Source organism: Eleutherodactylus coqui, chromosome 1 (assembly GCF_035609145.1).
Source record: "Eleutherodactylus coqui strain aEleCoq1 chromosome 1, aEleCoq1.hap1, whole genome shotgun sequence".
In the NCBI taxonomy this organism is placed as follows: domain Eukaryota; kingdom Metazoa; phylum Chordata; class Amphibia; order Anura; family Eleutherodactylidae; genus Eleutherodactylus; species Eleutherodactylus coqui.
Window position 1 is genome coordinate 206520777 of NC_089837.1, and position 27425 is coordinate 206548201.

The 27425-nt window shown below is 41.1% G+C and overlaps 1 protein-coding gene across 1 annotated transcript in view; it reads right to left on the bottom strand.

Annotated features, from left to right (window-relative positions):
• Window positions 1–14953: 14953 nt before the first annotated feature.
• UST (uronyl 2-sulfotransferase) overlaps window positions 14954–27425 on the bottom strand; it is a 257124-nt gene continuing 244652 nt past the window's right edge. Inside the window, exons 6-8 of the mRNA XM_066605452.1 lie at window positions 27317–27414; window positions 20028–20185; window positions 14954–18692 (exon numbers count right to left, since the gene is read on the bottom strand). Coding sequence (XP_066461549.1) covers window positions 18406–18692; window positions 20028–20185; window positions 27317–27414 — 543 coding nt within the window. The 3' untranslated portion in view covers window positions 14954–18405. The remainder of the gene's footprint in view (window positions 18693–20027; window positions 20186–27316; window positions 27415–27425) is intronic.

The window sequence follows — 27425 nt, forward strand, 5'->3', positions numbered from 1 at the left end:
TGTCATTGAATGGCTGTAACTGGCTGACGGCGTGTGTATTAGCTTTCTGGAGGCGGGGATTTCAAGCCTTGCATTCAGAAAGCAATGCTCTGCCGGGGACCAGGAGGGAGCGACAGCCTGCAGCTGCGCCGCAGAACGCTGGGGGAGGTGAGTAATGATTTTTTTTTTCTCCACTGTATTACCGGCGTATAAGTTGGGGGGTCGTCTTATACGCCCCGTCGCCTTATACGCCGGTATATACGGTATTTAGTGATTCATATGGCTTTTTGTTCGCTTTTCTTTTTCTTTTTTTGTGAGGCGAGATGCCAAAATTAGCTATTGTAGCAACTTTTTATATATTTTTTTCACAACATTCATTGCATGCCTTAAATAATGTACTAGCTTTTTATGTGTGTCATTATACGTTGTGATATCAAATTTGTGTTGTTTTATTTCCATAGTAAGCAGGAAAAGTGGGGTTTCAACTTTTTATATTTATTTTTACCACTTAGCACACTTTTCATTTTTGTCCCACTTTTAGGGTGAATACCCACTTGCCTTTTTCTTGCGCGTTTTTTCACGCAATATCACTGCGTTTTTTAGCATGATTGTCAATGGGACTTTCTAATGTTAAAAATGCATCGCAAGTTTGTGCTTTGCAATTTTTGTCCGATGCGTTTTTAACATTAGAAAGTCCCATTGACAATCGCGTGAAAAAAATCGCGCAAGTAAAACGCAAGTGTGCAGGAGCCCTTACTGACAGATCATGTTTACATTAGCACTGACCCTTTTTATAATGCACTGCAATACTTCAAAGGTCTCCTGATAGCAACCAAAATGGCTGCAAATGCACCCTCGAATTTGCAGATGACGCCAAGTATTTACATTTTTGCCGCCATTTGCCTTTCGCTCTGCTGCCACTTTTTTAAGGCTGTAAATTAAAGTAAAAAAATAAATTACATTCTCTGTGTTTAGCATACGTGTTTAGGCTACAGCATGTTATATACTTCCAAGGCAAACTGTGCGCAACTACAAATCTCAGGCATTCCATGTAGGTTGAAGTAGCCCATTCGTGCCATCTATAAGGGATAGTGGCCTGACTTATCTCCATACTGCGGTGTCGGACGCAGGCTTATCAATGGCCTGCATCAGCACAGAACCTTTATAATTGCCCCTGGATCCCACCCTGAAGATCGTGCCGGCACTGCAAATCTGACATTTTTCCCAGTGTGCATGCTCTCCTATAGACTTGTATGGTATAGTGCATTCTTGGGCCAGTGAAATGAGTCGAATTTGCAGAGCCAGCGTGATCTTCAGTGGCAGGCACTGCAAGAACCAGAGAGCGGGTGAGTATAGAAAATCACTGAGTTTTCAGTGCTGTGGACACGTAACATAAGGATGCTATAAGGATACCAAAATTATTTTTTTTTTTAAAAGTACATAATAGATATCACCATAACGACCTGAACAATGAAAATGTTTTGCTATTTGTCATGCATTGTGAATGTCTTAAAAGCAATTTTTAAAGGTAATGCACTAATTGCTATCTTTCTGTTGTTAGGCTCACAACAAATGCAATAAGAGTCCATCCAAAAGTCACATGTACCCTAATAAAAACTACAACTCTTCACGCAAAAAACAAGACCTCACAGAGTTCTATTGTCGGAATATAAAAATGTTACGGGTCATAGAATGTACCGATGCAGATTCGAATGTTGTGCTTTAAAAATGTGTTTTTAAAGAACATTTTATTGTGTTAAAGTAGGAAAAAAATAAATATCTATATAAACTTAGTATCACAGTAATTGGGTTGATTCAGATAAGAAAATGATCATGCTATTTTTACCGAATGATGAACGCTCTAAAAACTAAATCCAAAAGCAATGGCAGTATTTCTGGAGGGATCTTACATCTAAACTCCCCCCTCCCCACCCTCCCCCAAAATGTAATAGAAATTATGCAACACATTATATGTACCCTAGTGTGATGCCATTAAAATATACAACTCCTGCCACCCCCCAAAAAAACAAACCCTCATACAGCTAGTTATGGATTTTGCCTGCTGTCCATCATGATCTGAAATTTATGGCAGAGAGACTGGATTGCCTGGAGGGGGTGCCTGAAGAAGCGCAACAAATTGATGCCCAACCATAATGCCACTATCTCATCTCAGGTAGTGGGAGTTCACAAAATAAACAGTCATTTCCAATATCTGGATAATAGAGGTTGTATGGATAATATATGAGTCTGGGGAATGCACGAGGCAACAGTCAAGGAGGACTTAAAGGGGTTGGTCCCATGAAATCAAGTGGGGTTATACACTTCTGTATGGCCATATTAATGCACTTTGTAATGTACATCGTGCATTAAATATTGGCCATACAGAAGTTATTCACTTACCCACTCCGTTGCTGGCGTCCCCGTCTCCATGGCTCTGTCTAATTTCTGTGTCTTCTGGCTTCTTTAGACGCGCTTGCGCTGTCCGGTCTTCTGCTCGTGCTCGCACCAGAGAGCTGGTCTTCTCCGCATCATCGTAGCTCCGCCTCCGTCACGTGGTGCCGATCAGCCAATTAGGTGGCTGTAATCGGTAGTGGAACGCAAGACATCCACGGTGCACCATGGGAGAAGACTCGCGGTGCACCATGGGAGAAAACCGCGGTGCATCATTGGGAAAGGACCGGTGGCCATCTTTAAAAGAAGAAACTGCCCGAACGGGGATGCAGGTAAGCGATTTAAAAAAAAATAAAATAATAACAAAGGGATTGTTTTTATCGGGGCACAATGTGGGGGCAGGTAGAATAAAAAATTTTTGATTTCGCCGCGGGACAACCCCTTTAACTCTTTAAAACTATGGGACAACTATGTCCCTTGGACCTCAAACTGCCTACAAATTTGTTTGAATATTTTACAGTGCTGAAACAGTTAAAGGCTTCTATTACTGCAATCTTCAATTTGATCTTAGTTGAGCCCACTTCTCACCATATTCAACTTGACAGAGCACATAAGGGGACTGCGTCTTAGCCACGAGATGTTATCTGCTACATGCATGACTGAGGTAAAAGAAGAGATTATGGCGAAAGCTCAAACCACCCACTGTTTTGATTTTGATGGGGCATCTATTCAATTATACCCAGACTTGTCCTGGATTACCTTGTAATAGAAATGACACCTTCGCCCCGTTTGCCACCTTAGGAGACAAGGGGTTGGCTTACCGCTGGGGTTTTCCCTTCGACTTGATGGCTTCTTCAAATGGTCGCTCTGCAAGTCTATGCACCTACTTTGATTTACTGGCCTTTTGCTCTGCCAAGGACACTTCATCACTTGAGAACTACGAGTGGATACTGGAGGCATCTTCACCTGTGCTCCCTCCCGTGTGGAAACGAACCCAACAGAAGAGACAGCGTTCCCCTACTAGGGGCTATCCTTGTTCAATGCACCCAGTAACAGCGCAACTGAGCTGGATTTGGGCTGAATTTTGCAGCCCCTACCTAGAGCTTTCTCCCCTGAGATTCCTTGTTTATAGTCTTTGACAGCTGCCTATGTTAATTTACAATGTTATCATTTCCTTCATATAATTCTGTATTTCAGCCCTATTGTTTTTATGCCCCCCCCCCCCCACCCCAAACTCTTTCTATTAAATTTGAAGGGGATGAACTATATGTTAAAAAAATATATGTATAGTCACCTTTCTGCTGCTCCTCTGCTGATGCTACAGTTTTTCAGGTACTTTGTTTATGTTGTCTATTTATCCACATGACCATTTCGGCCAATAGAAGGATCTTCATCAGTGATGTTCCTTAAATAGGCTAGGGATTCTACATTAGAAGTCCTGTTTACGGGACATTACCAGGCCAGAAGACCCAATGACTAACAGGTCACATACCGTGGCGCCAGTGCCGCAGAAGGTATATTCATGAAATATATAGTTTGGGGTGGGGGGAACATAAAAACAATAGGGCTGAAATACACAACATAGGCAGCTGTCAAAGACTATAAATAAGGAACCTCAGGGAAGAAAGCTCTAGGTAGGGGCTGCAAAATTCAGCCCAAATCCAGCTCAGTTGGCTGTTAATAGGTGCATTGAACAAGGCTAGCCTCTTTTTTTATTGAATGTTCAAAAAAAGGCTGGACAAACATCTGTTTGGGATGATTTAGTGATCCTGCACTGAGCAGTGGGTTGGACCAGATGATCTGGAGGTCCCTTTCAACTCTACCATTCTATGATCCTATGATGATACCCCTCCCTACTCAAGTCATAGGCCTTTCACTGGCCAAACCTGAATCTTACTGCACACACTCCGAAACAGCTGTCTGTGCATGGATTCTGGCTTGGTTTTCAAATCCCAATCATTGTTTCAAAGACCTGTATAAAGAATCGGACATTGATTTGTGTGAATGCTGCCATCCAATAGGTGGTGCTGCAGAGGTATTGTTCCATCTTCCTTATCTGCATATATTTCCCAGAGGAGCATGAATGGCCTTATAAGTCTCTTCACTCACCTTCTAGGTGTTCCCCTTAAGAAGTGATGATGTCCCTCTTGACTTGCAGAATGTTAAACACACATATATAGAACCTATAATATGACAAACACTGGAGCCAACATCATTTGGGGAGCAGGAAAGAGAAATCCCCGCAGCCAAACGGCTCCATTTCAGGACGAAATCGAACAACGCTGAACGGACCCTATTGAGCATAATGGGGTCTGTTCGGTTTCTGCCTAACTGTCCAGCTTTCTTGTGGCATTTTGAGATGGTTCTGCAGCGGAACCTCCAATCGGACGTTCCGAAGCAGATGTGACCCAGCCTAAGATAGTGGTTTGCACAAATCCCCACTTGCAATGTCTGAAAGATCAACATGGTCTATCAAGCCAACATGTCTGCATCTTCAAACAAGACATCAAACACTTTTAATTATATTTATTTTTAAATAATATCGAACTGTAAAATATGTATCAAGATAAACAACTCTTAAAAGGGCAACAGGGTGAAAGATGAATATGTGCCATATAATTAAGAAATAAGTACCTTGAAAATGTCAGACTGTTAACATTATTAATGACAGTGTAAATGTAGGTGAGAAATGTTTCACTCCTTACAACGAAGGAACAACAAGCAGTATTAGGGCAATCTACATAGTCATTTACAAAAACTAAAATATTCTCCAAATAAAATTATTTTCATTCTAATACCCACTTGTTTTCTATGTACATTTATGTTCCTTTAACGGTTTCCTAAAAGCACATAAACCTTTGCCGGTTGTGCGTATTTCATTAAAAACAATATTCATAAAGTATTTTACATTCGGTACCTTTTTCAATGAAGATGTATTATGATATTGCAGGTTCGCAGCTTGTACTTGTCATGGATACAATGTCTAATGTTAATGCTTACAGAATTGCTATTTCTCTATGGATACCTCACTATGGAAAATCAGGGCTTTTCATAAATATGTCATCACAATTATTGTTAATGCTTTTGTTGTATTCTAATCAGTATTTTGTGTCGTCTTATCCTTGTGGACATTGTGAGAAAACAGTTTTCTTGCTCGTATGAAGTTTTTGAGAGTTGGTTTAGAAAACACAAAAAACAAGCAGCAGCCTAATTATGAAGCTGAAATGTATGTTTTGAGCTTTTTATAATGGACTGAAACATTTTATTTAGTTAAAGTAGTGACTGAGTGTTTGCGTTGGGAGTTTTGTGGGTGTATGTACATGATGTGGTGGGGTCCAAGCCAATTACCCAGGATGTCAAAGTACTGGGTGACATGAACAGCCGTTGATGTGTCAAAGCTCAAGCTAGTAATACCCAGTGAATAACTGAAACAGTCTTTGACTGACCAATAAAGTTGCCATTCAAGCTACTAGTCTCAGCCTAGTAAATAATTCTTATGTCTTATGTCCATTAATATAAATGGGAGAAAAGAGATGTGCTGCTGGAGGAAAGCCACAAATTATGTGTATATATCATAGTTAACCTTGGATGACAAGTTCAACACGCTCACACTGCTATTTTTTGTCAAGATTCCTTTGTTTTTTTCTATATCTTTTTCATTTTAGCCAGTATAAAAAAATATATAAAACTAGATGGGCCCATTATTTTACATTAATTGCATGCATGCAAACAGCCTAATTACTCATCAGTGTCAAACATTACAGACCTCCTTGCAGCTGTATTAGTGAACATAACTTATTTCTTTTAACTTTCTGGCCTACTTTGTGATATGATACCGGTCTCAACCAAAAAGTCCTGCACTGCTGTAATCTTTTTGGCTGGCATTGACCAGTCCCATTGGTTGTCTTATTGATTACCTGTAGATGTCATTGGGAGGTAAGTGATCCCCACAATGCACACATATTTACAATACATTACTTGTTAAATAATTTAATATAAAATTGTTTATCCACAAAGTAGGCAGATGTGCCCAATCTCCAATGCTACATCTCTGTTCTACTATATGTTTTACCAAATTATATAGGGATTGGATCAATACATAGGAAAGCCCCAAGGATAATGTCTGCCCTGGAAACTTTCAGTCGCATTTTAACAGTATCTGAAAAATAGTATTTTAAGGCACTTCTTATTTGCATTTATTTGGGTAAAATATTAGGGAATTGTGTAAACAGCCTGGAGGCTGTGGAGAATCTAATTTCCCTTCCAACTACACTATTCTGTGTTCACTTTGCTCTCTAGAATGGTGCCAGAAAATCCGGACGTATGCCAAGGCCCTCTGGTATTAGAGTATCTACCCCTAACAAGCCACCCTCCATCTTTTTTTAGCCATGGGTGGTATAGGTGACCCTCTGTGATTCTGTCACTTAAAACTGATGTAAGGCCAGTTTCAGACAAGTGTATTGCAACATGTCCATAATATGGATGTGTTACAGGTGACATTACAGCCGTAAATCATCATTCTTTGATTAGTATTTACCTCCATGTTGTTTTTATTTTCTACTGGACAAATACTGATCCATATTTGCCCAATGCAAAATAATAACTATATGTAGGCAGCAATACAAAAAGTAGGTCATGCTGCATTATTCAAAAATGTCTGTGAAAAATACAGCCATGCAAATAGATACATATATTAGCTATGTATTATGTCCCAAGAACATGGACCAAATATGTAGCTAAAGTACCTCTGGCTGAAAAGGGTGTGAATGGTATAAACCTGCAACTTATAATTCAATTCTCTAAAATGTTGCCAAAGTATCTCTCAAGCTAAAGGTGCCTGTATTCGTATTAGCTGTAAGCCATAGGACTGATAACTGCATGGCAAAACTGCACATTGCTTTACAACAAATTGCAATGCACTTTTCAGGCAAGTGAATAATACAAGTAAAGCATCTAAACACCACGTGCGTTACACCAAGGTATATGTGTTTTCTACTGTCTTACCGATTCATCAGGCAATGAACTAGAGAAAATCAGTTTGCTTTATGACAATTGAAACAAAAAAACAGCATTATGTCCTGTAGATAAACTTTTTTTTTTAATGCATCTCTTCTTATATTAAAAGGGGTATTTCCAAACTTAGGAATCCTATTTCATAATAGCAAAACAAGACACTCACCCATAAGATGCTTATTTCCAAAATGCTCGGTTTTCCAGACATTGCAGCTATTGATTCCTCTGCTCTCTAGTTGTTTACTGCACATTGCCAAGGAAACAGACCATTTTGTCTGTAGAATGAAACCGTAAAAGAGGCCGGTGCTTACAGACTTCTTACTCCTTTCATTCATCTATATCTGGTAAACTGCGATCTCCGGAGCGCATGTGCACCAGCTTTTGGCCCGGCCACCAGCTACCGCCGTGCTCTGTTATTTCTTTACATAAGAGAAGTTGTCTGTTTCCCTGGCAATGATCAGTAAACAACCAGAGGACAGAGGAATCAATGGCTGCAATGGCTGAAAAACAGCGATTTTTGAAAACAAACATATTTTGGATCAGCGCATGGTTTGGCAATTTTCGAACGCATTGAAATAGGATTGCCAAGATGGGAATACCCCTCTAAGTATGCAGCAACCAAATGTTAGCTGTGTCTCTAATGTTTATACTAATTAATCTGATTAGGAGTTGCAGTAATTGAAGAAGTGAAAATTGGCACTTTACTTTAATTTTACTTTGCCAGATATAATTTCTAATAAACATTCAATGTAACGCCTGATTTATCTGTTCAATCTACTTGCCGCTGGACTTTACACAGGACTGTAATGTTGTAATTCTTGATTGATATATTTTGGAACATCATAAAACCAATAAATATTTTGTTAAACAAATGTTAGTTGTCAGTGAATAGAAATGTAGGATTGTCCATCCAAACAAAACATAAAATATGCACACTATTTACATGCATTCACACATGCATTGGATTTTCATAGCATACGTTCAAAAAATGTTTCATAAAACGCTTTTTTTGATATAAAACACCCTGACAATCACAACAAAAATCTAAAAAGTGCTTTAAGCAATGGGGGTTTGTTCTGAAATGCAGCAAACACAGAGCCCAGATAAACTTTGTGTGACTGAAACCAAATACTTTTCCTGCTTGAGTAACTCATAGTAACTCTCCCTTACTTACTATAGACAGCTTGATATACATTAAGTGCTTGTGACCCTTAAAGAGAACCTGTCACCAGGTTCATGCAGCTTGAACCATGTGCAGCATTAATTCAGGACACGTAGGCACACTGCACCCATGCATGTGTTATGCTATGGCATTTCAGGATAAACACACTGTGGAGTGGTATTAGTGTATCTTGATGCCGCCAGGAAGTCCTGGTGGAGTCAAGATTGATAAGGGGGTGACGCCCCCTGAACGTGATTGGCTGGATAGCCGCTCGCCCTGCAGGTCCTCTAAGCCCACATAACCATAGTGAGGAAGCCATACAGCGTTGCCTGCTGTTGCAATCCTGTTTCCCGCTTGCGGCCCTGAAGGAGGAACCCTACAGAGTAGAGTGATCAAGCGGCAGGCCGCCCCAGCGGCAAGGACATGAAAGCGCCCTCCCCCCTTAATGGCAGAAGAAGGTTGCTGGCGACTGCCGCAGATGTAGGAGCTGTCAGCGGGGGAGCCGGCCGCTACCACCTAAGAGCACGGAGGCAGCATCGCAAACGGAGGCTCCACATCTTACGGCCGGTGACCGAGAACACAGTCGCCGACGGCAAACGACCTCACAGCACACAGCCAGCGCCCGGGACCTAGCCTCAAGATGGTATCGGGGGACGGCTGCTGCACTCACAGAGATGCGAGGCTCCAGATGCACCGCTCACCTACCACAGAGCTGCCGGCCGCCAGCGACCTGTGATGACGGGCAGCAAGGGGGTACGGCAGCTGCGGTCACAGTGAGGAGTGAATTGTCTCTGGAAGCCTTTACAGGTACTCATTTCAGCTGGTAGCACCTTCCAGCCTCGGCCCTTTTGGGAGCTAGGGGTGTGACAGGGGCGTTCCTCCTGTCAAATCCCTAGCTTCCGGTGGCGTCAAGATACACTAATACCCTTTGGAGTCTGACTCTAAACTGAGGTCTGAATCACAGAGGCAGGCCACACTGGCCTCTCCCCACCCGGACCATATAGAGTGACAGTTCTCTCCCCTTTTGTGTATAAGGAAAGTGCTGTCACTTCAGTCTTTCAAGTGGATTTAACTTTCAACTGTGGACATGACTTATTTGTGGACGTGGGGTCTCACAGTCTCCTATATATTGTGGTTGACTTTTTTCCACAATAATGAACTGGATGTTTACAATATCTTGTTTTTTATTAATTTTCAGGTTATAAATAACTAAAAAACCTGTAGAAATAATCAACTAAAACAAAAGATACTGAGCCGGTCGGTTGCGGTAAAGTACGTGATTCTCAGAAACCTAGAATGGGGAGGGGTCTATGAGACTCCACATCCACAGTTAAGGGCTCAGTCAGACGGGCGTTTTTTCGCGCGATTTGCGGATCGCATGACGGATGCGCATCCGCAAATCGCGTGACCGGTGCGCGCAAGTCACCCGCAAATCGCTCGAAAATCTGCTCCTAGCCGCATTTCATTAGAAACGGGCCGGAGCTGTCCAGCGCAGTGCATTCAATGGAGATGGCAATACAGCCGTCTCCATTGAAAGCAATGCGCTGCGGGCGAGCCCGGGATGAATTGTCGGTAAGGGCTTAAATATATAAGCCCTTACCTGCAATTCATCCTAAAATGTGTTAAAATAAAAAAAAATTGTATACTCACCTTCTGCCGGCAGCCGAAGCTCCGCGCGGCCGTCCTGCAGTGGGTGTGAAGGGGGTGTGAGTCAGACCTGCCCCCTGATTGGCTCAGCGCTGAGCCAATCAGAGACATGCCTCACTCACACCCATTCATGAATTCATGAATGGATGTGAGTCAGACCTGCCCCTGATTGGCTCAGCGCTGAGAGGCAGCAGTCACTCACCCATTCATGAATTCATGAATGGGTGTGTGAGTGTTTTCAGCCTCTGATTGGTCAGGGCTGTGACCAATCAGAGGCAGATCATTCAGCAGGCGGGGATTTTAAAGCCCCGCCGGCTGAATAGTGCCGAGAAGCAGTTCAGGAGAACTGACAGCGGCCGCGGCTGGACTCCGGCTGCAGCGGAAAGGTGAGTATACAATTTTTTTTTATTTTAACACATTTTAGGATGAATTGCAGGGAAGGGCTTATATATTTAACCCCTTCCCGACAATTAACCCCGCGCACGCCGGCAGCCCATTGCTTTCAATGGAGCGGCTGTATTGCCGCTCCATTGAATTCAATGGGCAAACATCGTTCTTCTCTGCCACAGCTGTTACAGCTGTGGCAGAGAAGAATGATTTGTCTTCTATATGTTCTCAATGGGGTCGGCGCTGCTGCCGCCGGCCCCATTGAGCGCATATACAGAAGAGAACAGGAATCGCAGATAGGTGCGATCTGCGATTTTTTGTTCTATAATTTATCGGACGAGCGCATAAAAAGCGCTCATGTGTCCGATACCATTGCAAAGCAATGGTTTTAAAAAAATCACCGGACGCATGCGCATGCGCAAATCGCGGCTAAAAACGCCCGTCTGACTAAGCCCTAAAGGCTAATCTGTAATGCCACAGCATTTCAGAAGACCACATACATGGATGCGCTGTACATACCTGTCCTGGGTTCATATTGCTCATGGTTTTAGCAGCATTAACCAGGTTCTATATAAAAATTGTTTACACTTAATAATACAACATAGAATCACACTTGAAAAAACTTTTAGAAATGGGCAAAGTAGTACTGAGTTCAGCAAACACATAAGTACTATACAGCTTTGTTTGATATGAAAAACAAAAACTGAACCTTTACAATATGAGAAACTGTTATGAGCACAGGGACTTGTATGAAGGGAGAGCTTCCATGCTCATCTCAGTGTACCTACACTTGATAGCACTAGTTGTATTGCGTTGTGTGGGGATTAAAGTGGAACTGTAACATCTATATAGTTCTGTATGAAATCAGAGGCCCTATAGATTTCAATGGTGCTGTGTTAAGGCTCCAGACAACTCAGAAGTTGTATGGAGCAGTGATATAGCCATGTACATGAGACCCTAAAGGAGTTTGTCAGCAGTTCTGAACATGTAAATTGGCTGATGCCACAAGGTAGGTGGAGGGGAGAACAGATTAAATATACTTTTATCAGTGCTTTTATTAGCAGGACGTCTCACTCGGGAAAGTGCTGTGGTGACAGCCCTTGTCCCTGAAATGCCCCTCCAGTGTGTCCATTGAGCTGCTCCATAGCTCTGACTGACAACTGTTGGGCCAACCAGGTGACTGCTTCATCTGTCAATTGGAGCTGTGGAGCAGCTCAATGGAGAGTGTGGAGGGGCATTTCAGAGAAAAGGCCTGCCTCCAGGAAACTTTCAGGGCTCTCAGGGAAATGAAACTTAATTTTCTGAGTCTTGCTGCTAATAAAAGCATCAACAAAAGGTATGTATAATAGTTTTGCATAGTCAACACGGCTGATAGACTCCCTTTAAGTCAAGTTTAATATGAGCGTATTATGGCACACTGATGTACCCGTAATACGGATGAGTGTCAGCCCAATCACGGGACTACAGACTCAAACTTAGAGCATCATAGATTCCTATGGTTCTGTGGGTTTGAGTCATAGATTCAAGGTCGGGCTAGGACACTCGTCTGTATTATGGGTACATAAATAGGTTATTTTCACACCAGCATATTACAGCAGAACTCTCAGCTCTTGTGCTCCCAACTTGAAGTTCAGTAACATCTAATACATCAGACAAAAAAAGTCACTATCTTTTCAATATTTAAAGCGTACCTGTCGTCATCATCATCATATACTGAAATACCTGATCTTGTAGTGCTTATGCCTTGGATTGTGATTTGGGGCACACACCTTTGTTATTTCCCTAACTAGCGCCTCAGTGCTGCTGCTCTATTATAATTAGAGATGAGCGAACGTACTCGTTTCGAGTAATTACTCGATCGAGCACCGTGATTTTCGAGTACTTCCGTACTCGGGTAAAAAGATTCGGGGGGCGCTGGGGGAGGCGTGGTGGAGCGGGGAACAGGGGGGAGCCCTCTCTCTCTCCCTCTACCCCCACTCCCCGCTGCAACCCCCCACTCACCCACGGCGCCCCCCCAAATCTTTTCACCCGAGTACGGAAGTACTCGAAAATCGCGGCGCTCGGGCGAAAAAGGGGCGTGGCCAAGTAGGTTCGTTCATCTCTAATTATAATCCATCCACTCTTCCTGAGAGGTCTGCCAGTGCTATAAATGCTGGTGCTTCCCTTACTTCCCTCCTGACCAAGAGGAGTGCTGCCCTGATCTTATACACCGCCGCTCCTCACTGATTGGACAGAACAGACGGATATGTAGGACAGAGTGATCAACAAGAGCACAAATATATCTATTGCTATATGCAGGATTTCAGCACTATTCAGCAGGAGAACTTGTGAGAGCTGCAGTGTAGGCACAAGGTTAACGCATGTCTAGCGGATACAGCAGAGTCCACTTGTAGAAAGACAGGCCTTTATCAGAACTGATGGCTACCTACTGTACAGAGCTGAACCAGGAGGGAGGAGAGTACACTAGTTCATGGGTCATAGAGTATTGAAGCCGAACAATGCAGGACGGCGGGCTGCATGTATTACACACTGCTTCCTTATCCTAGATAAGCCCCGCCCCACTTCCTGCAATCTGTCTGTTGCTAAAGACTGGCATCACTTGACAACAGGCAGTGGACAGCATATTACAAAGGAATCTCCTAGTGGCCAGCACCTTGGATCTATTTTTATTTTTAAATAAAGTGAATTGCAATTTTCCTAGTTATCACATTGACTATCATATTAAGATGTTTGTTGAAAAGGCAGTAAACATTCAAAATAAAAATGAAATCTTGGTTAATATACATATTTGTTCACTTAGCACACTGACTTTTAACAAACACACTAATGTTACTAAAGACAGTAAAAGAATTTGGGAAAAACGGTTTCTATGCTGAGACTCAGAAGATTTTTTTTTTACTTTGGACATAGTGACATAGTCAAATACTGCTTGCCTTTGAAGAAGGTGTAGCATAGTCCTCCTTTCCTGTGGCCTACTAGTAGGGGGTTACAATAGGCGAGTAACAGTAGACCTCAGTTTACTATAGACAGATATGGGGAAATTATATGAGCAAATATATGGACACGTTTTCTTAGTATTATTACTATGCTGTTATTCAGGTGGAAATGAGATCCACTATGTTATCATTGCCTCTTCTCTGTAGTGAAAAAATACTGCAGGGTATCCTACATTTTCTTCACGTTACTTTAGAGCTCTACAGCTTCTGTATATGTTAAAGGGAATCTGTCACCACCTTTATGCTGCCCTATAAGGTTATACCAAGCATACTTTTTCTAGCAATGTGTCTGTCTTATGTCTCATCTGTGAAATAGTTTGCCAGAAACTAAAGGCTCACAGAGCGGCCAGCAGGGCTGCATAAATGATGGATGATGAGCTGAACTCTGATCGTTCAGTGTAAATAGCGTCCGTTCAGTATTGAGCGGCTGCTATTTTAAGTCAATGGAGAGGGACGGGAGAGAGCGAGGAGAGAAATGTCCTCCAGCTGTCCCCCTGCGAGCCAGAGATATTGGCTCCCATGCAGCAGCATGGGAGCAAATGTATGCGGGGACGAGTGTTGGGCTTTTTTTTGCCTGACATTCGTCCCGTCTAAATGGCCATTACACTTTATCATTAGTAGCACACATACAGGACTATAGGAAGCAGTCTTTGATATTCATGAGCTACAAGCTAGCTCCACTTGCCCTGCCCTCCAGTCACTGATTCATAGCAATTTGAAGTAAATAAAGTTGAACAGCAGCACTCACCACTACCAGTTCGGGGGGGAAAAAAAATCCTAAGCTGTATCCTTCAGCCTTGTCTGCACGCCCAGACCGGGAACGAGTCCAAATTCCCAAAGATATGCATATAGTAAGAAAGACGTCAGGCAGCAGGTTTGGTGCGGTTGTATTTTATGCATTCATGAGAATACACAGATAGTAATGCCTCCTCAACACACAAGATGGCGACGTTTCGACTCTAAAGAATGAGTCTTTGTCATAGCCCATAACTATCAAAGACTACTTCCTGTAGTCCACTATGTGTGTGCTGCTGCCAATGATAAAAAGTAGAGATGAGCGAACGTACTCGGTAAGGCCGATTTCGCAATCGAGCACCACGATTTTCGAGTACTTCACTACTCGGGTGAAAAGTACTCGGGTGCGCTGTGGGGCGGGGCGTGGCGTGGTGGAGCAGGGGGTAGCAGCGTGCAACAGGTGGGAGCTCTCTTTCTCTCCCTCTCCCCCCCACTCCCCTCTGCAACCCCCCGCTCACCCACAGCGCCCCCGAGTGCTTTTCACCCGAGTAGTGAAGTACTCGAAAATCGCGGTGCTCGATTGCGAAATTGGCCTTACCGAGTACGTTCGCTCATCTCTAATAAAATGTTTCAGACAAACTAGTTCAAAAGAAAGACATATTGCTGCAGTGCACCTATCACTATCAGCTGCTGCTCTCTCCTTTCATTCTGCCTTACAGTCTGCTCAGCTGAGTGCAGACTGACAAGTGCAGAAGAAATCTTCCTCCTGAGCTATCTGCTGCAGCAGATGGTAAAATAAAATAGTTACGTGCTGCAGCAGTAGAGAGATGAGGATGGACATTTCTCTCCTATCTTTTGACGGAGAGAAATCTTGTTGTCAAAAAATTGTTCGTCTGAAAGACCCCATAGGAAATCATAGAGTTTTTTAGATGCAATTTTTTTTACGCCTCTGCACTGTATAAAATGACACTCATGTGAATGAGGCCTTAGTTTTGAATTTCTGCCGCAGTCTTAGAGGCAGAATCCACATGGAAAAACCCGTATTGGACTCAATCATGTGAAAATAACCTAAACATATTTTGAAAGTACAATGGAAATGGGGCTCGGAGTCACAGGGGCATGGCTTTGCTGGCCTCTTCCTGCCTGGACTGCTTAGAGTGACAGGTGTCCCCCTATACACAAACAAGGAGAAACCTTTCACTCTAAGCAATTCGAGCGGGAAGAAACTTATGCTTATACTGCAGCATAAGTTGGGAAATCCTTCGAACTTATACCTCCATCGGAAGTTTCAAAGATGTTGTGAACAGAATATGACAGAGGTCTGTTATAAATGTATAGCAAAGGAGAGCTCTATGCAAAAGGGCTGATTCATAAAAACTTGCCCAATGGTGGGTTCACACCTGAATTATGACTTTCAATCATAATTTTATCTCTCTGTTCCGTTTTTTGAGCAGAGAAACAGAATTAAAATGGAAATAAATGTTAAAGTTTTTTTTTCCTATTGCTTTCAATGGGTTTTCAAAAAAGTGGAAAGCAAACAGAAGGCTTTCAGTTCGCTTCTACTCAGTTAGGTTTCCGGTTTTTAAAATGAACTACAGACCGCGCTATTTGTTCTGTTAAAAAAACAACAGAAACCTTATGGAATGGTAGCAATGTGAAAGCTTTCCATTTACAAGTGGTACAAAAATATTTAATTTCTACTCCCTTTCATCATACTTCCGCAATTTCTGTTTGCAGGGCTGGCTATAAAGACCTTCCTTCGGCAACCATTTTTTGTTGTTTTCCCATCACCACATTCCAAAAGCTATTATGTCTTTTTTTATTTTTAGCTCTAATTCTGGCTCTTACGACCGTCTGTCAGGTGTTTTGTACAGTCGGTACCCACCCTGTTTCCCCAAAAATAAGCCCTAGCATGATTTTTCAGGGTTTTCGAGGATGCTTAAAATATAAGCCCTACTCCAAAAACAAGCCCAAGTTACCGAGCCAAGTCTATATACCCTTGGTCATAAAGGGAATAAAGGTGCAGGTGCATGCTTATTTATAAAGCATGTGCTACATTTCCTGCAAAATACTGTTGATCAACTGACAACAGTTTAGACATGGTGTACGATGAAGAAGGATTTTCATGGGTTTGCTTCTCACCACTATGCTGGGCACAATTAAGTCAGTCTTACAGCCACAACTGTGCATACTCCAGTGCCATCTGATGAAGTGCTTTATATTCGCTGGCTATAAATTAAGAAAAATCAGGTTCATTTAGTCTTTTCCCACATGCTCCATATCCTGTTTTTTGTATGTACATTTGCTAAAATATTTCAATGTTAGTTTTTCGCAAAGTTTCCTGACATAAGATCATCCCAAAAAGTGAGATGATGTAGTGCAAAAGAGCAAGCAGGTTTATCCAGAACGGTATGTTTTAAAATACCATTATGTTTACATATGCTATGATATTATATTACATTAAACATAAAAATAGTAATCAATACAAGACAGTATCATGACTTATTTTGGAAGTCATCCATAATAAAATAGTGGTTTGTCACACTAGGTAAAGCTAGGTGCACACTAACCATAAAGCGTGTTGTGCCTGAGAGACTTGGGCACAACTCCGATTGGGCAGCACACGGACACCCGTCTGTGTACTATCCAATATACACAAACTCTGCACACAGACAGGGCATTAGTATGTCCTATTTTTTTGTCCATGGACAAGAATAGGAAATGGCATGAGTTTTTTCACACGGACCATAGGTGCGTGTAAAAAACTGTTCATGTGCATAGCCTCATAGGCTTATATAATATCCCAGTGTGCTGTCCGTGGATTAACACGGATAGCACATGGCCCCAATTACATCAGTTTGCCAGAGGCCCAAGACACCTGGATTTTTAGAGTTCCACAAATAAGTAATGTGCTTTCTCTTACATCTACGATTCAGCATTGAATAATAACTATTTATGCAAAATAAACATTCTATGGTCCCATTCTTTGAAATGGTCAACAATACCCTTGGTGATACATTATTGTTACTTCTTATTTAATGTCACAGCATCTTGACTTCTGTAGCTATAATAATATATAATAGGGTTATTAACTGGAACATATATTACATATATCTTTTGGCTTATGACTATTTTCCACACAGGGCATAAGACTCCTTTTCTATGTTAGCATTTGTTATTTAACAAAAGCAAATATCATTAGAGACATTTCTGACAGTGGATTAGAACTGCTGCAGCTCAGGACAAGGAATGGGATTCTCAAATATACAGTGATACTCAAAGGTCTTCTGAATATCACAGTGGTTCAGAAGGTATCAGAATTTGACTGGGTCATGACAAGTGTCCAAATGTGAGGTCTTCCACTTCAATACTTTATAGTAAATCCAAGTTCCATCTCGGAACTTCCACCAAGTTCCACCTCATCTAAGTGCGCAGGGTTCTCAGCCACAAATGATTCAAGCTGCGGTTAAATTAAAAATCAGTCCATTTTCCATGTACTATCAAGCATTTACACTGTAATCTTCAGAGGCTGTTGTCTATGTTAAGAGAAGGCTGTTCTTAATGCTACAATAAGCAACCATAGTCTGTATAGCAAATAAAGAAAGTCTCTGGATTTTTCTGGAAGACCTATCCACTTATAACATAGCAAACACTGAAATAATATAATTTCTTCTTCTGTACAGGTGTTCTTCTCGCCAGGAATTAAATAATATATTATGTAGCCCTCGTATTTATAGAAGTGTGCTCGGAGCTCCTGGGTAGCACTGGCTGCAACTGCTGTGTAACAGAAATTAAGTGCAAAACTTTATATGGACAAAGGCTAAGTCCCAATGTACCTCTCCTACACATTCATCATTCTGCGAATGCTGATAAATCTAGTGAACTTTTCCTGCAAATACTGGCAAAAACAGAAGTCCTTGTGCTATAAAGTAAACACAACCCGCAAAATCGGGTACAAGTATTTCCCTAATACCCAACATGTGGGAAAGTGTTAATGCAGTTCAGCATTAACCTTGTTCCTTAAGAATTTTTTTTAACAACAAAAAAAGCTTAAGAAATGGATCACGACTCAGTTGTGAGGCTCCAACTGGGGTATCATCTTTTGTAAATGTCCTCTAACCACTTATCATCTTGCTCCTCCTCATCTTCTATGGGTTCCTCTGTTTCCAAAGGGATGGGTATTGGGACAAAGATTTCTCTACTGGGTGTGTTTTTAACACGTGACTTAAGTCCAAATTTTCGTTTCACCAAATGGAATTGTTCTTTGACATAGTGATAAAACTCATATTCGTATTTCATGCGTTGGTAGAGAACTTGTAGGGCATTGGGGGATGGGAAAGTTTTCTTCACTGTTACTGTCAGATTTCCAAGTTTTCTGTGTTCTGAGGAGCAAAGCAATACACAGATTACTATAAATTATACATCTTATTAAAAAATAGCAAACTTTACGAAATTTGTCATTCAGTGGTATGAAGAGCAAAACACAGACCACATTACTTACAGTAGCTAGTCACAACAAATATAAGAACCTAGTAGGTACTGGCTGGCGGATTTTAGACTGGGAGGCAAACCAACAGCACTGACCCATTAGTTACGCCTAATCTGTGGGAGAGTAATATTACTTGGTGCCGTGTTTATTCGCCATTCTACCACTGATCCACTTCTTTCTAGGGCCTCTTTTAATTTTTACGACTAAAATGATCATCCAACTCGGAAGCTCAAAACTGATATGTAAGTCTATCTACAATAGATGCTAACCTATTTCTCCTCTGATCCTGCTTTTTACCTCAGCTGTATTATGGCAAAGTTATATTCAGTGACTATAGTTTAGCTGCAGTGTCCAATGTAAAGTAGTCTGGGACACACTCCCTCAGCCTGCCCCCACTACAGCCTGAACCAATGATGAGAGACAGGGGGTGTGTCCAAGACTACTTCATATTAGACACTGTAGCTAATCAATAGTCACAGATCACAATTCTGTTCTAATAAAGCTGGGGAAAATAAATAGCAGGTAATCATCCCTCTTAGGTACTGACTTACATATCACTTTTGAGCTCCTGACTGAAGGGTCTCTAACATGCGCCTCTTGTTTGTAAGTACTTTGACTAAAAATAATAGGGAAGGACACTCTGAGTAATTGCTCCCACTGTAGTTCAGTGTATTTGAAAAGGTCAGAAGAGATGTTTGTAGGGTTTTAAAGCGGGGGAAAAAACCCTATAAAGTGAGTAAGTAGCTAAAATAAACTATTTTACAGAAAATATATTTTAAAAAGTTTAACAGTTTATTTCTAGGCCAAGTTATTGGTTCATTAGTTGGCCTGAAACTAGACTACAGCTAGGATCTTATAATTATATTGATTTAGGAGCCATAACGTTATAAAAAAGGTTGCAAGCACTGGCAGTAGTGATTTTAGTGTTCTGTAGTTAAACAGCATATAACTTATACCAGCTGTACATATATAATTATATACAAAAGATAGACCAGCATGCTCCATATCACTATATACAGGGAGATGTATACCTTATACCAGCTGTACATATGTAATTGTTAGGTCAGCAGGATGTATGAAAATGTGTGAATGGCTTTAACAAGCCCTGTGCTGACCTACGTTATATACCTCGACTAGTCCTACAATTGATAATCTAGCATTATGCCTGAGTTTTAATAAGTAACAATTGCTTTTCTTTTATATTGCTAACACAAACTGTTCCATGTACCTGGATTTTTATAAATGCTCATGACATCCTTGAAGTAGTGAGGTAAAAATCTTTCCAACAAAAGCAGCACATCTTCAAGTTCCTCCAGTATTCCAACGAGAAGAAAGTTTTCTTTTACATTCTGCTTTGCACGTTCCAAGGCCCACTCGCCAGGATCCCTAGAGAGAATACATGTATGAGCAATTAGATATTATAAAGCGTATTTCTGGAGAACAGTAACTCCTCAGCACTATTTGTGCACAAAGAAATTAACAGAACATGACTGTGGAGAAGAGGGATAATGTGAGGGTGACCATTCTGTCACAGCTCAGGATATGAGTCAGCTTTCTTTCTGGGAAATTGTGAATGCCCTTTTGATTCTGAAGACAAGTTGCCAACTTTTTGAAAAATTCCACACAAAAAATTGCCAGGAACAAACTGCTATGACCAGCAGTACCAAAAGGACAAGAATCGACCCCTAAAATAATCATGTAGCGGGAAGTGATTTCCTAGCCTTAGCAGTTCTTTTAGATAGGAGGACATGTTTTATCAATTTAAGGTAGCAGCTTATATTGTTTCCTTAAAATGAAACACTGAGCAAAAAATTATAGATTGAAAAGGTACATTGACAAGCAAAACACAGAAAGTAATCCTAACTTAAAGTGTACTTGATTTTAAACAAGTTTTCTAAAATAGACCGGGTTCTCCTTACTCTCTCATTTGCTAATATTTGCAAGCTGTTTCATGTCTAAGTTCTAATTTTCAGACAGTCATCACCATTTTTCTGCTGCCCTGCTGTTTGCAATCCACTTTCAGGCAGGAGGCATGTAGCAAGTCTAACATTTTGCCAGTAGTTCACTGTCCTGACTTCCTTGCCCTGACTTCCCATACTGTATTGCACAGTCTCTGGTCCAATCAGCAGTGAGGCAGTTTCCAAATGCTTTCCCCTCTACTGTCCCAAAATGATTTAGGCATTCAGAGAAATTATGGCCAAATGCTACATTCTCTCACAGACACACACAGGTATTGTAACAGTAGAAGAAGCAAGCAGAGATCGTGGAGATTGCAGACACTGTGCAGGTCTGTCAGCCTGTGAGTGCAGGTAGTGAGCTTGTGAATATAGTTCCTGCCCTACGTCCTAGCATCCGAGTAACTACAGACAATAAGTATCTAGCAACAGGCAGAGGAGCTGGAATGGAGATTCCTTGTGGAAGCAACATCAAACTTGATTTAAAATGGTAAAACAAGAAGATTTTTAATTTAAGTATATTTCAAGATTGATGAAACACACAGGCTATTACATGAGCATAAGTTGTCTAAAAAGTCACTACCCCTTAATTTGTTTTGTCTTCCACTTCCATCTGTCAATGCTGCTCTTCTAAAATAAAACTTACTTTAGAGCAGAGTAAAAGGTTACTGTAAAGGACTTCAGTAACCAGATCAATAAACTAGGGCAATGCACAGCTGCACTTGAGCAGAAGACCGACGATCTGATGGAGGCCATAGACTCAGACTAAGGTTAGGACATCGAAAACCGATACATATCGAAATATCGATATATCACCAATGGTTTGGCGATACTTTTCATCGATATTGTTGTGTCCGATATATTGGTAACACGATAGTTTAAGGCGATATAATATCAATTTTTGTAAAGAAACAACGTGTCTTGTGGTCTAGTGATCAGATTTTCATTCTTTAAATTCTACCCTTTCCTTTGTGTTGTACAGGATGTAGTTTTGTTTTAGGCACTAATAAACTTATAAACAAGTTCTAGAAACTTTTGGCAAGTGTGAGGTGACTCTTTGTCACCAATAAGGTTTGCTCCAGAGCATTTTGAAGGGAGAGCATACGAGCCAATTAATATATTTCTTGGCTCATTAGATAATGATTATTGGGGCCAATGATAAACAACTTCTTCTCATATACCTAATTGTAATTCTATGTTTCATCTGTAATTTTTTATTTTCATTTGTAACTTAAATATATTTTAATGATGTTATTAATAGTTATAAGTTAATAATATATTCAACAGTTTAAAGTTTTAAAAGAAACTATAATTTTTTTGTTGATTGTGTTGCTTTATTAACCCTAGACCTGTTTTATTTTTATACAGCATTTAAAAAAGTCGATATATCAAAATATTGATAGTTTTCCACCGATATTTTACAATAATCGATAGTTTGTTCAGCGATAGTCAATACTATCTACTATCGATATTTTTGTGTCGATGTCCCAACCTTAACTTAGACTACACTTTCTTGGAATATTACATAGCTAAAGCACATCCACTTGAAAGCAAGTCCAAAGACCTAGAAAATGGGTCTCAAGAAGCCCAAATTAGAATCTGAACCCAAACTGAAAATACTACTTCACTCAAAGTAATGGCTCTCCATTTATTTCAGTTTTTGCTGATCTGCATATAATACACAAACATTGAACATTAAACGCGGGCGCACACACCCCGGGATGTACTGTAGTTAACAAGATGAAATAAGAGATCTTATATAAGCAGCAGGACAGTCCTTGCCACATTTGCCAGGAATCCCAGACAAATAGAAGCTATATGCAGATCTGACTCCTACCACTTTAGCAAGTCACAAGGCCTGTGACGCATAACCATGGCCATACAACAATCAAAAATCATTTACAAATCAAACGCCCCTTTAGCACCAACATTTTCACACAACATCTGCTTATTTATCAAAAGTGTCTAATATCAAAACTGTCTTTGTTGTCCATGGCAACTAGACAGAACTTAGTTTTTGTTTTAACAGAGCCACTACCCACAAGTAAGCCAAGTTCTGATAAATTGGTGTGGAAAACAAAAACATTTTTTCTTCTTGTTTTGATAAATGAAGCCCAATGTGATTACACTGGATTTAGATGATGGTGGGCAATAATCCTGATGAATTAACATCTCTACAGTCTCTAGATAAACCAAAAAAATGGCGGATTCATGTACACAAGAAAGAATTGGCCAAGGAGCATTATTTTAAAAGCCATGCAATGTTTCTTCGTGTCAGTAATTGAAGATCAACGTGTACATTACTTCTGACTGTCAAACTGTTTCCTACTAAAGATTACCAGGATCCATATTTAAGTGGCTTGATTCAGTTGTGCTCTGGATAAAGATGCCGACCAAGATAATAGATTGGAAACATTGATAAGTGCCTTGATCATTCATAGACGCACAAGGTAATTGTTACGTGTAAATGGGCCATTAGATTCAAGAATTCATAATATCACCGATCTCTAATGGTGAAACAGGAACTCCTGACTGTAAGAAAGTACCGTAAGAATGGCACAAAGCACTGCTAGCAGTCTAATCAACCCGCTGGAAGAGCACAAATCGAAAGCGCTGTTGTACTTACATACAGCTGAGAAATTTTATGCACGGAAAAGCAAGAGGCATTTCTGCAAGGCATGAGAGTATTACACTTGATTATTATAAAATAATTATCTTGCTATACTTCCAACATTCATATGTTGTCAACAAAGTAATGTGTTTTACATGTACGACCAAAGAGTAGCCAAAAAGGGTTCCAATAATGTCGCCTCGCTGTGCAGGGTAATACAGAAATTATATAGTGTAATTATATAGTGTTGAGGACATTGCATAATGTAATGAGATCAAGGCCATAGGAAACTATAAAAGTTTCATTTATTTTAAGAGGGTGGAGCGTGATAAGGATTTTGATCGAGTGAACCAAAAGACAATTTTTTATGTGCCATCTGGTTGGGTGAAATCAATACCATTTCACGAGGTTCAGTGCAAACAGAACATGTTCAAAAATTACAATGTATTTTTATGTCCACTATGCTAGTGTCCTTTTGCATTTAAAAGACAAGGGAATGCAAAATGTTGTCTGCAGCACGCAATACTGTTCAACATCGCAATGTATACAGCAATGGACTTTCTTAAAAATCACAAGACATAATTTCAAAGATGATGAAACATTGAAAAATCTGTCCTCTATTCTTCTCCCATTACATGTAGACAAATGCAGTGATTTGCAGGATCTAAAATAGTTTGTGCAAATAGAATATCATGATTGCTATTAATTTGCCACAACTGGGATGCAATCCAGATGATGATTAAGGGAAAGATAAAAATGTTTTCTTTTTATTACATAACTTTCAGCCATGTTTTCAGCTTTAGAAGTGCATGTATTACAGTGTTCAAAATTCCAGGTTATTGTATACTTTAGGCTTGATGAGTTGTGAAACTTTCAAATTTAAATGATCAATTTTCAGTAAAAGTTGACTTCAATCATTCTTTCCCCAAGCCCTTTAAATGAGGAAGGTCAAAGTTCCATGAGGACAGCAAACATTACAATGCAACCAACACCACCAGCCTGAACCTGGTCCACAGCACTCAGACCGTAACCACCAACAAGAGAGCCATCCTCAAATCCTCTGGATGACACTAGAACTGAGCCGGGACCCTCTACAAGAGGAGTATCTGATTTATTTAATCCTATCATCAGTAGGCCATGACATATCATGCTCCGTAGCAGTTACATTCATAGCACACAGGACGCCCATTGCCATTTCCACTGAGGTCTCTCATACAGTAACATATGGTACTACCATAATGTTACATACAACTTTAAGTATGATCTCCTCTTCAGATGTCTTGCTGCGCCATTATACGTATAATTGACTTCACACTTTACATCATGGACACATTACATTACTACAGCAGAACTATTAAACCCTGGAAGGCCTTGGACCACATTATACTATGGTGGCATAATCTTCCTATGCTTGCAAGCGTATCTCCACATCCCATTGCAGGGAAACAAGTCCTCTTACAGATGGCATCTGGCTCCTCCGAGTACTGACCCCTTTGTCATATTGGTCATTCTTCTCTGCACCTCAGTGTCTAGCAATTGTGGGGAGAGAGAGTCTCCTAACAACGCTATATGGTCCTTTGCCCCAGTGATCTGACCGGATCTTCATTTAGTCTTTTCTTCAGCCCCCGAGTCATCATAACCCTCTTGGTGTATGGTAGTCTTACTCCTGGAAGCTCCCCGGCATGGGCAAATGGATTATGAATTGTCCGTAGGAACAGCCTCGACCACTATAACTGCAGACCTCTATGTGCTGTTTCCTCTTCCTCTCACATACTGAATTCTGTGCTGCATCACAGTCCTAAGATAGCTACTGGCCTTTTGTGTTGCATGAGGCTACACAGAAATTCAGAGCCTTTTTCTGGAAGCTTTTCAATGTACTTGAATAGCTTCATTCATTTCTATTAGCAATAAGCCTTGCTTGTGTCAGAGCTCCCTCTTGTGGACAACTTTATCAACACAGTCTGAAACTCTAGAGCTCTATCCAGAATGCCACAGAGTAACCAGCAGTAGCTGAGACATGATCATAAGTAAGAGGGGAGCAGGGAACTACTAATTCCCTGTACATATCTATTTATATACACTTCGTTACTGCACAACTGGCTGTGCAGGATAAATTGGAGCACAGCTATTACATTGGGCGCCGCTATTTTGACGCTCTGCTTTCAACCCTGCTTTTGAATGGAGCACAGCTAGCGCACTCTGAGGATGCTCCGTGGTCATGCCCCATGCTTTTTCAAATGTTAGCAGTAGCACCCTGTTAAATAATCCTACAATCTCATCCGATGGCTTTTTTTTAAACATACAAACTATATAGTTAATGCTGTCTCATATCAGAATCTAAGGAGAAAAGGGGAAGGATTGTGGATAAAAACAAGTAATTATGTCTTCCCATGGCTCTTTCACAGAGGATTATGCCCAGGTTGTAGTTGATTATTATAGTTGACTACTGTATAGCAGTGTATTAAAAATCCTTTGAAGCTCAGCTAGAGGGCTTATTCACATGAACTGCTAAACACCGTCCCCCTCTTCTTCTCCCTTCCGTCCCTTGCCGCTATTTGCAATAGGAGGGGCGGGATGCGGTGCAGCTAAGCCCTACCCCGTCCCTCCCATTGCAAACAGCGGCAAGGGGCGGAAGAACAGCACACTAGCACCTGCCCCGTCCCACCTCCTCCCCTTGCAGAGAGTCAACGATGGGGAGGGAAGGGAAAGACAGCTAAGCGGTCTCCCTCCACCTGACGGTATATACGCTGCCCCATGCATCACACAATAGCGTATATCGGCCGGCCGTATGCTTGTGTGAATAAGCCTAGAGGCTGAGCCTTATAGGCCACCTTAGCTGGCAGCCCTCGAGACCATATTTAAGCCTCCAGGTGCCACAGCAACCTATCAAGACCGCATGATCACATTGTGGGGTCTGATGGGTAAGAAAGAGAGCCCACTCCCTCTGTTAGCCTTTTGCATGCTGCAGTTGCATTGACCATGGGATGTAAGGGGTTAAACAGCAGGGATTTTTTCCAGTCTCCGCTGTTTGAGAAAGTGCCAGGCTGTTGTCCAACAGCCAAGCACCCGCTTTCCCTGGTACGGTAGATCTGTGGCAGGCTTCTGATGCAGCGCGGTAAAAAGGCTATTGCATCAGAATAAAGCACCTTAGCAGTCACCATCAAGAGGCGTATGGGTGGTTGTTAGGATACCTATAGCAGCCGCTACTGCAGCGGTAGTTGCCTGCAGCCCCAGAATGTGACCGGCCCACTGCAATTTTTCCGGGTGCACTGAACAGCCAATCTGCCCATGAAGTCATGGCACCGTCATGTGGGCATAAAATTCCATCATGTGGGCATATAGCAACATATACTATTTTTTACTTAATAGCATGAGACTGTATTGAATTGGTATCATGGCAATCTGTAGACCGTAACAAAACTAAAGCCAAGTTGAGGGTGGACACATCTGTACAATATAATTGCACAGCAGAGAAAAATCAATGAATGCTGGCGGCAGTTAGAGAAAAGACTTAAGCCATAGGCATACGGTGGTAATATGAGGTGCATCCATCCGTGTTCTGTTCAATCTACATGAACCCTGCACATTGCATGTTCTATTATCATCCGTAGATGAGAATAGGTCATGCCATGGGGTTTTTCATACAGCAGACATCAGTCCATATGAAAAATCATGCATGTGAATTGCATCATAGCATAGAATGGGGCATGTGTTGTCTGTTGAATACACGGACAGCACGCGGCCCTAATATATGGCCGTCTGCTTTTGGCTTTAATGTAGCTCTCAGCTCTGATTGAAGACTGTAATAGCTGTATGTATTCTAATATTGTATTAAAAACCAGCCCAGATAACAATTAACCAATGGGAAACAGAATGATGACGGAACATACTGACTTTTGTAAATGACCCTCTGATCCTTGTTTTCATTGATATTTGTAGCACTCTACTTACCTGCATTTGGGATGTTGTCCACAAAAATATGGTATAATGTAAAATAACCTTGGATTGGAACACTCTGCATAATTTTCCAGTATACATTCATTGATATCCTGAAAAAAAA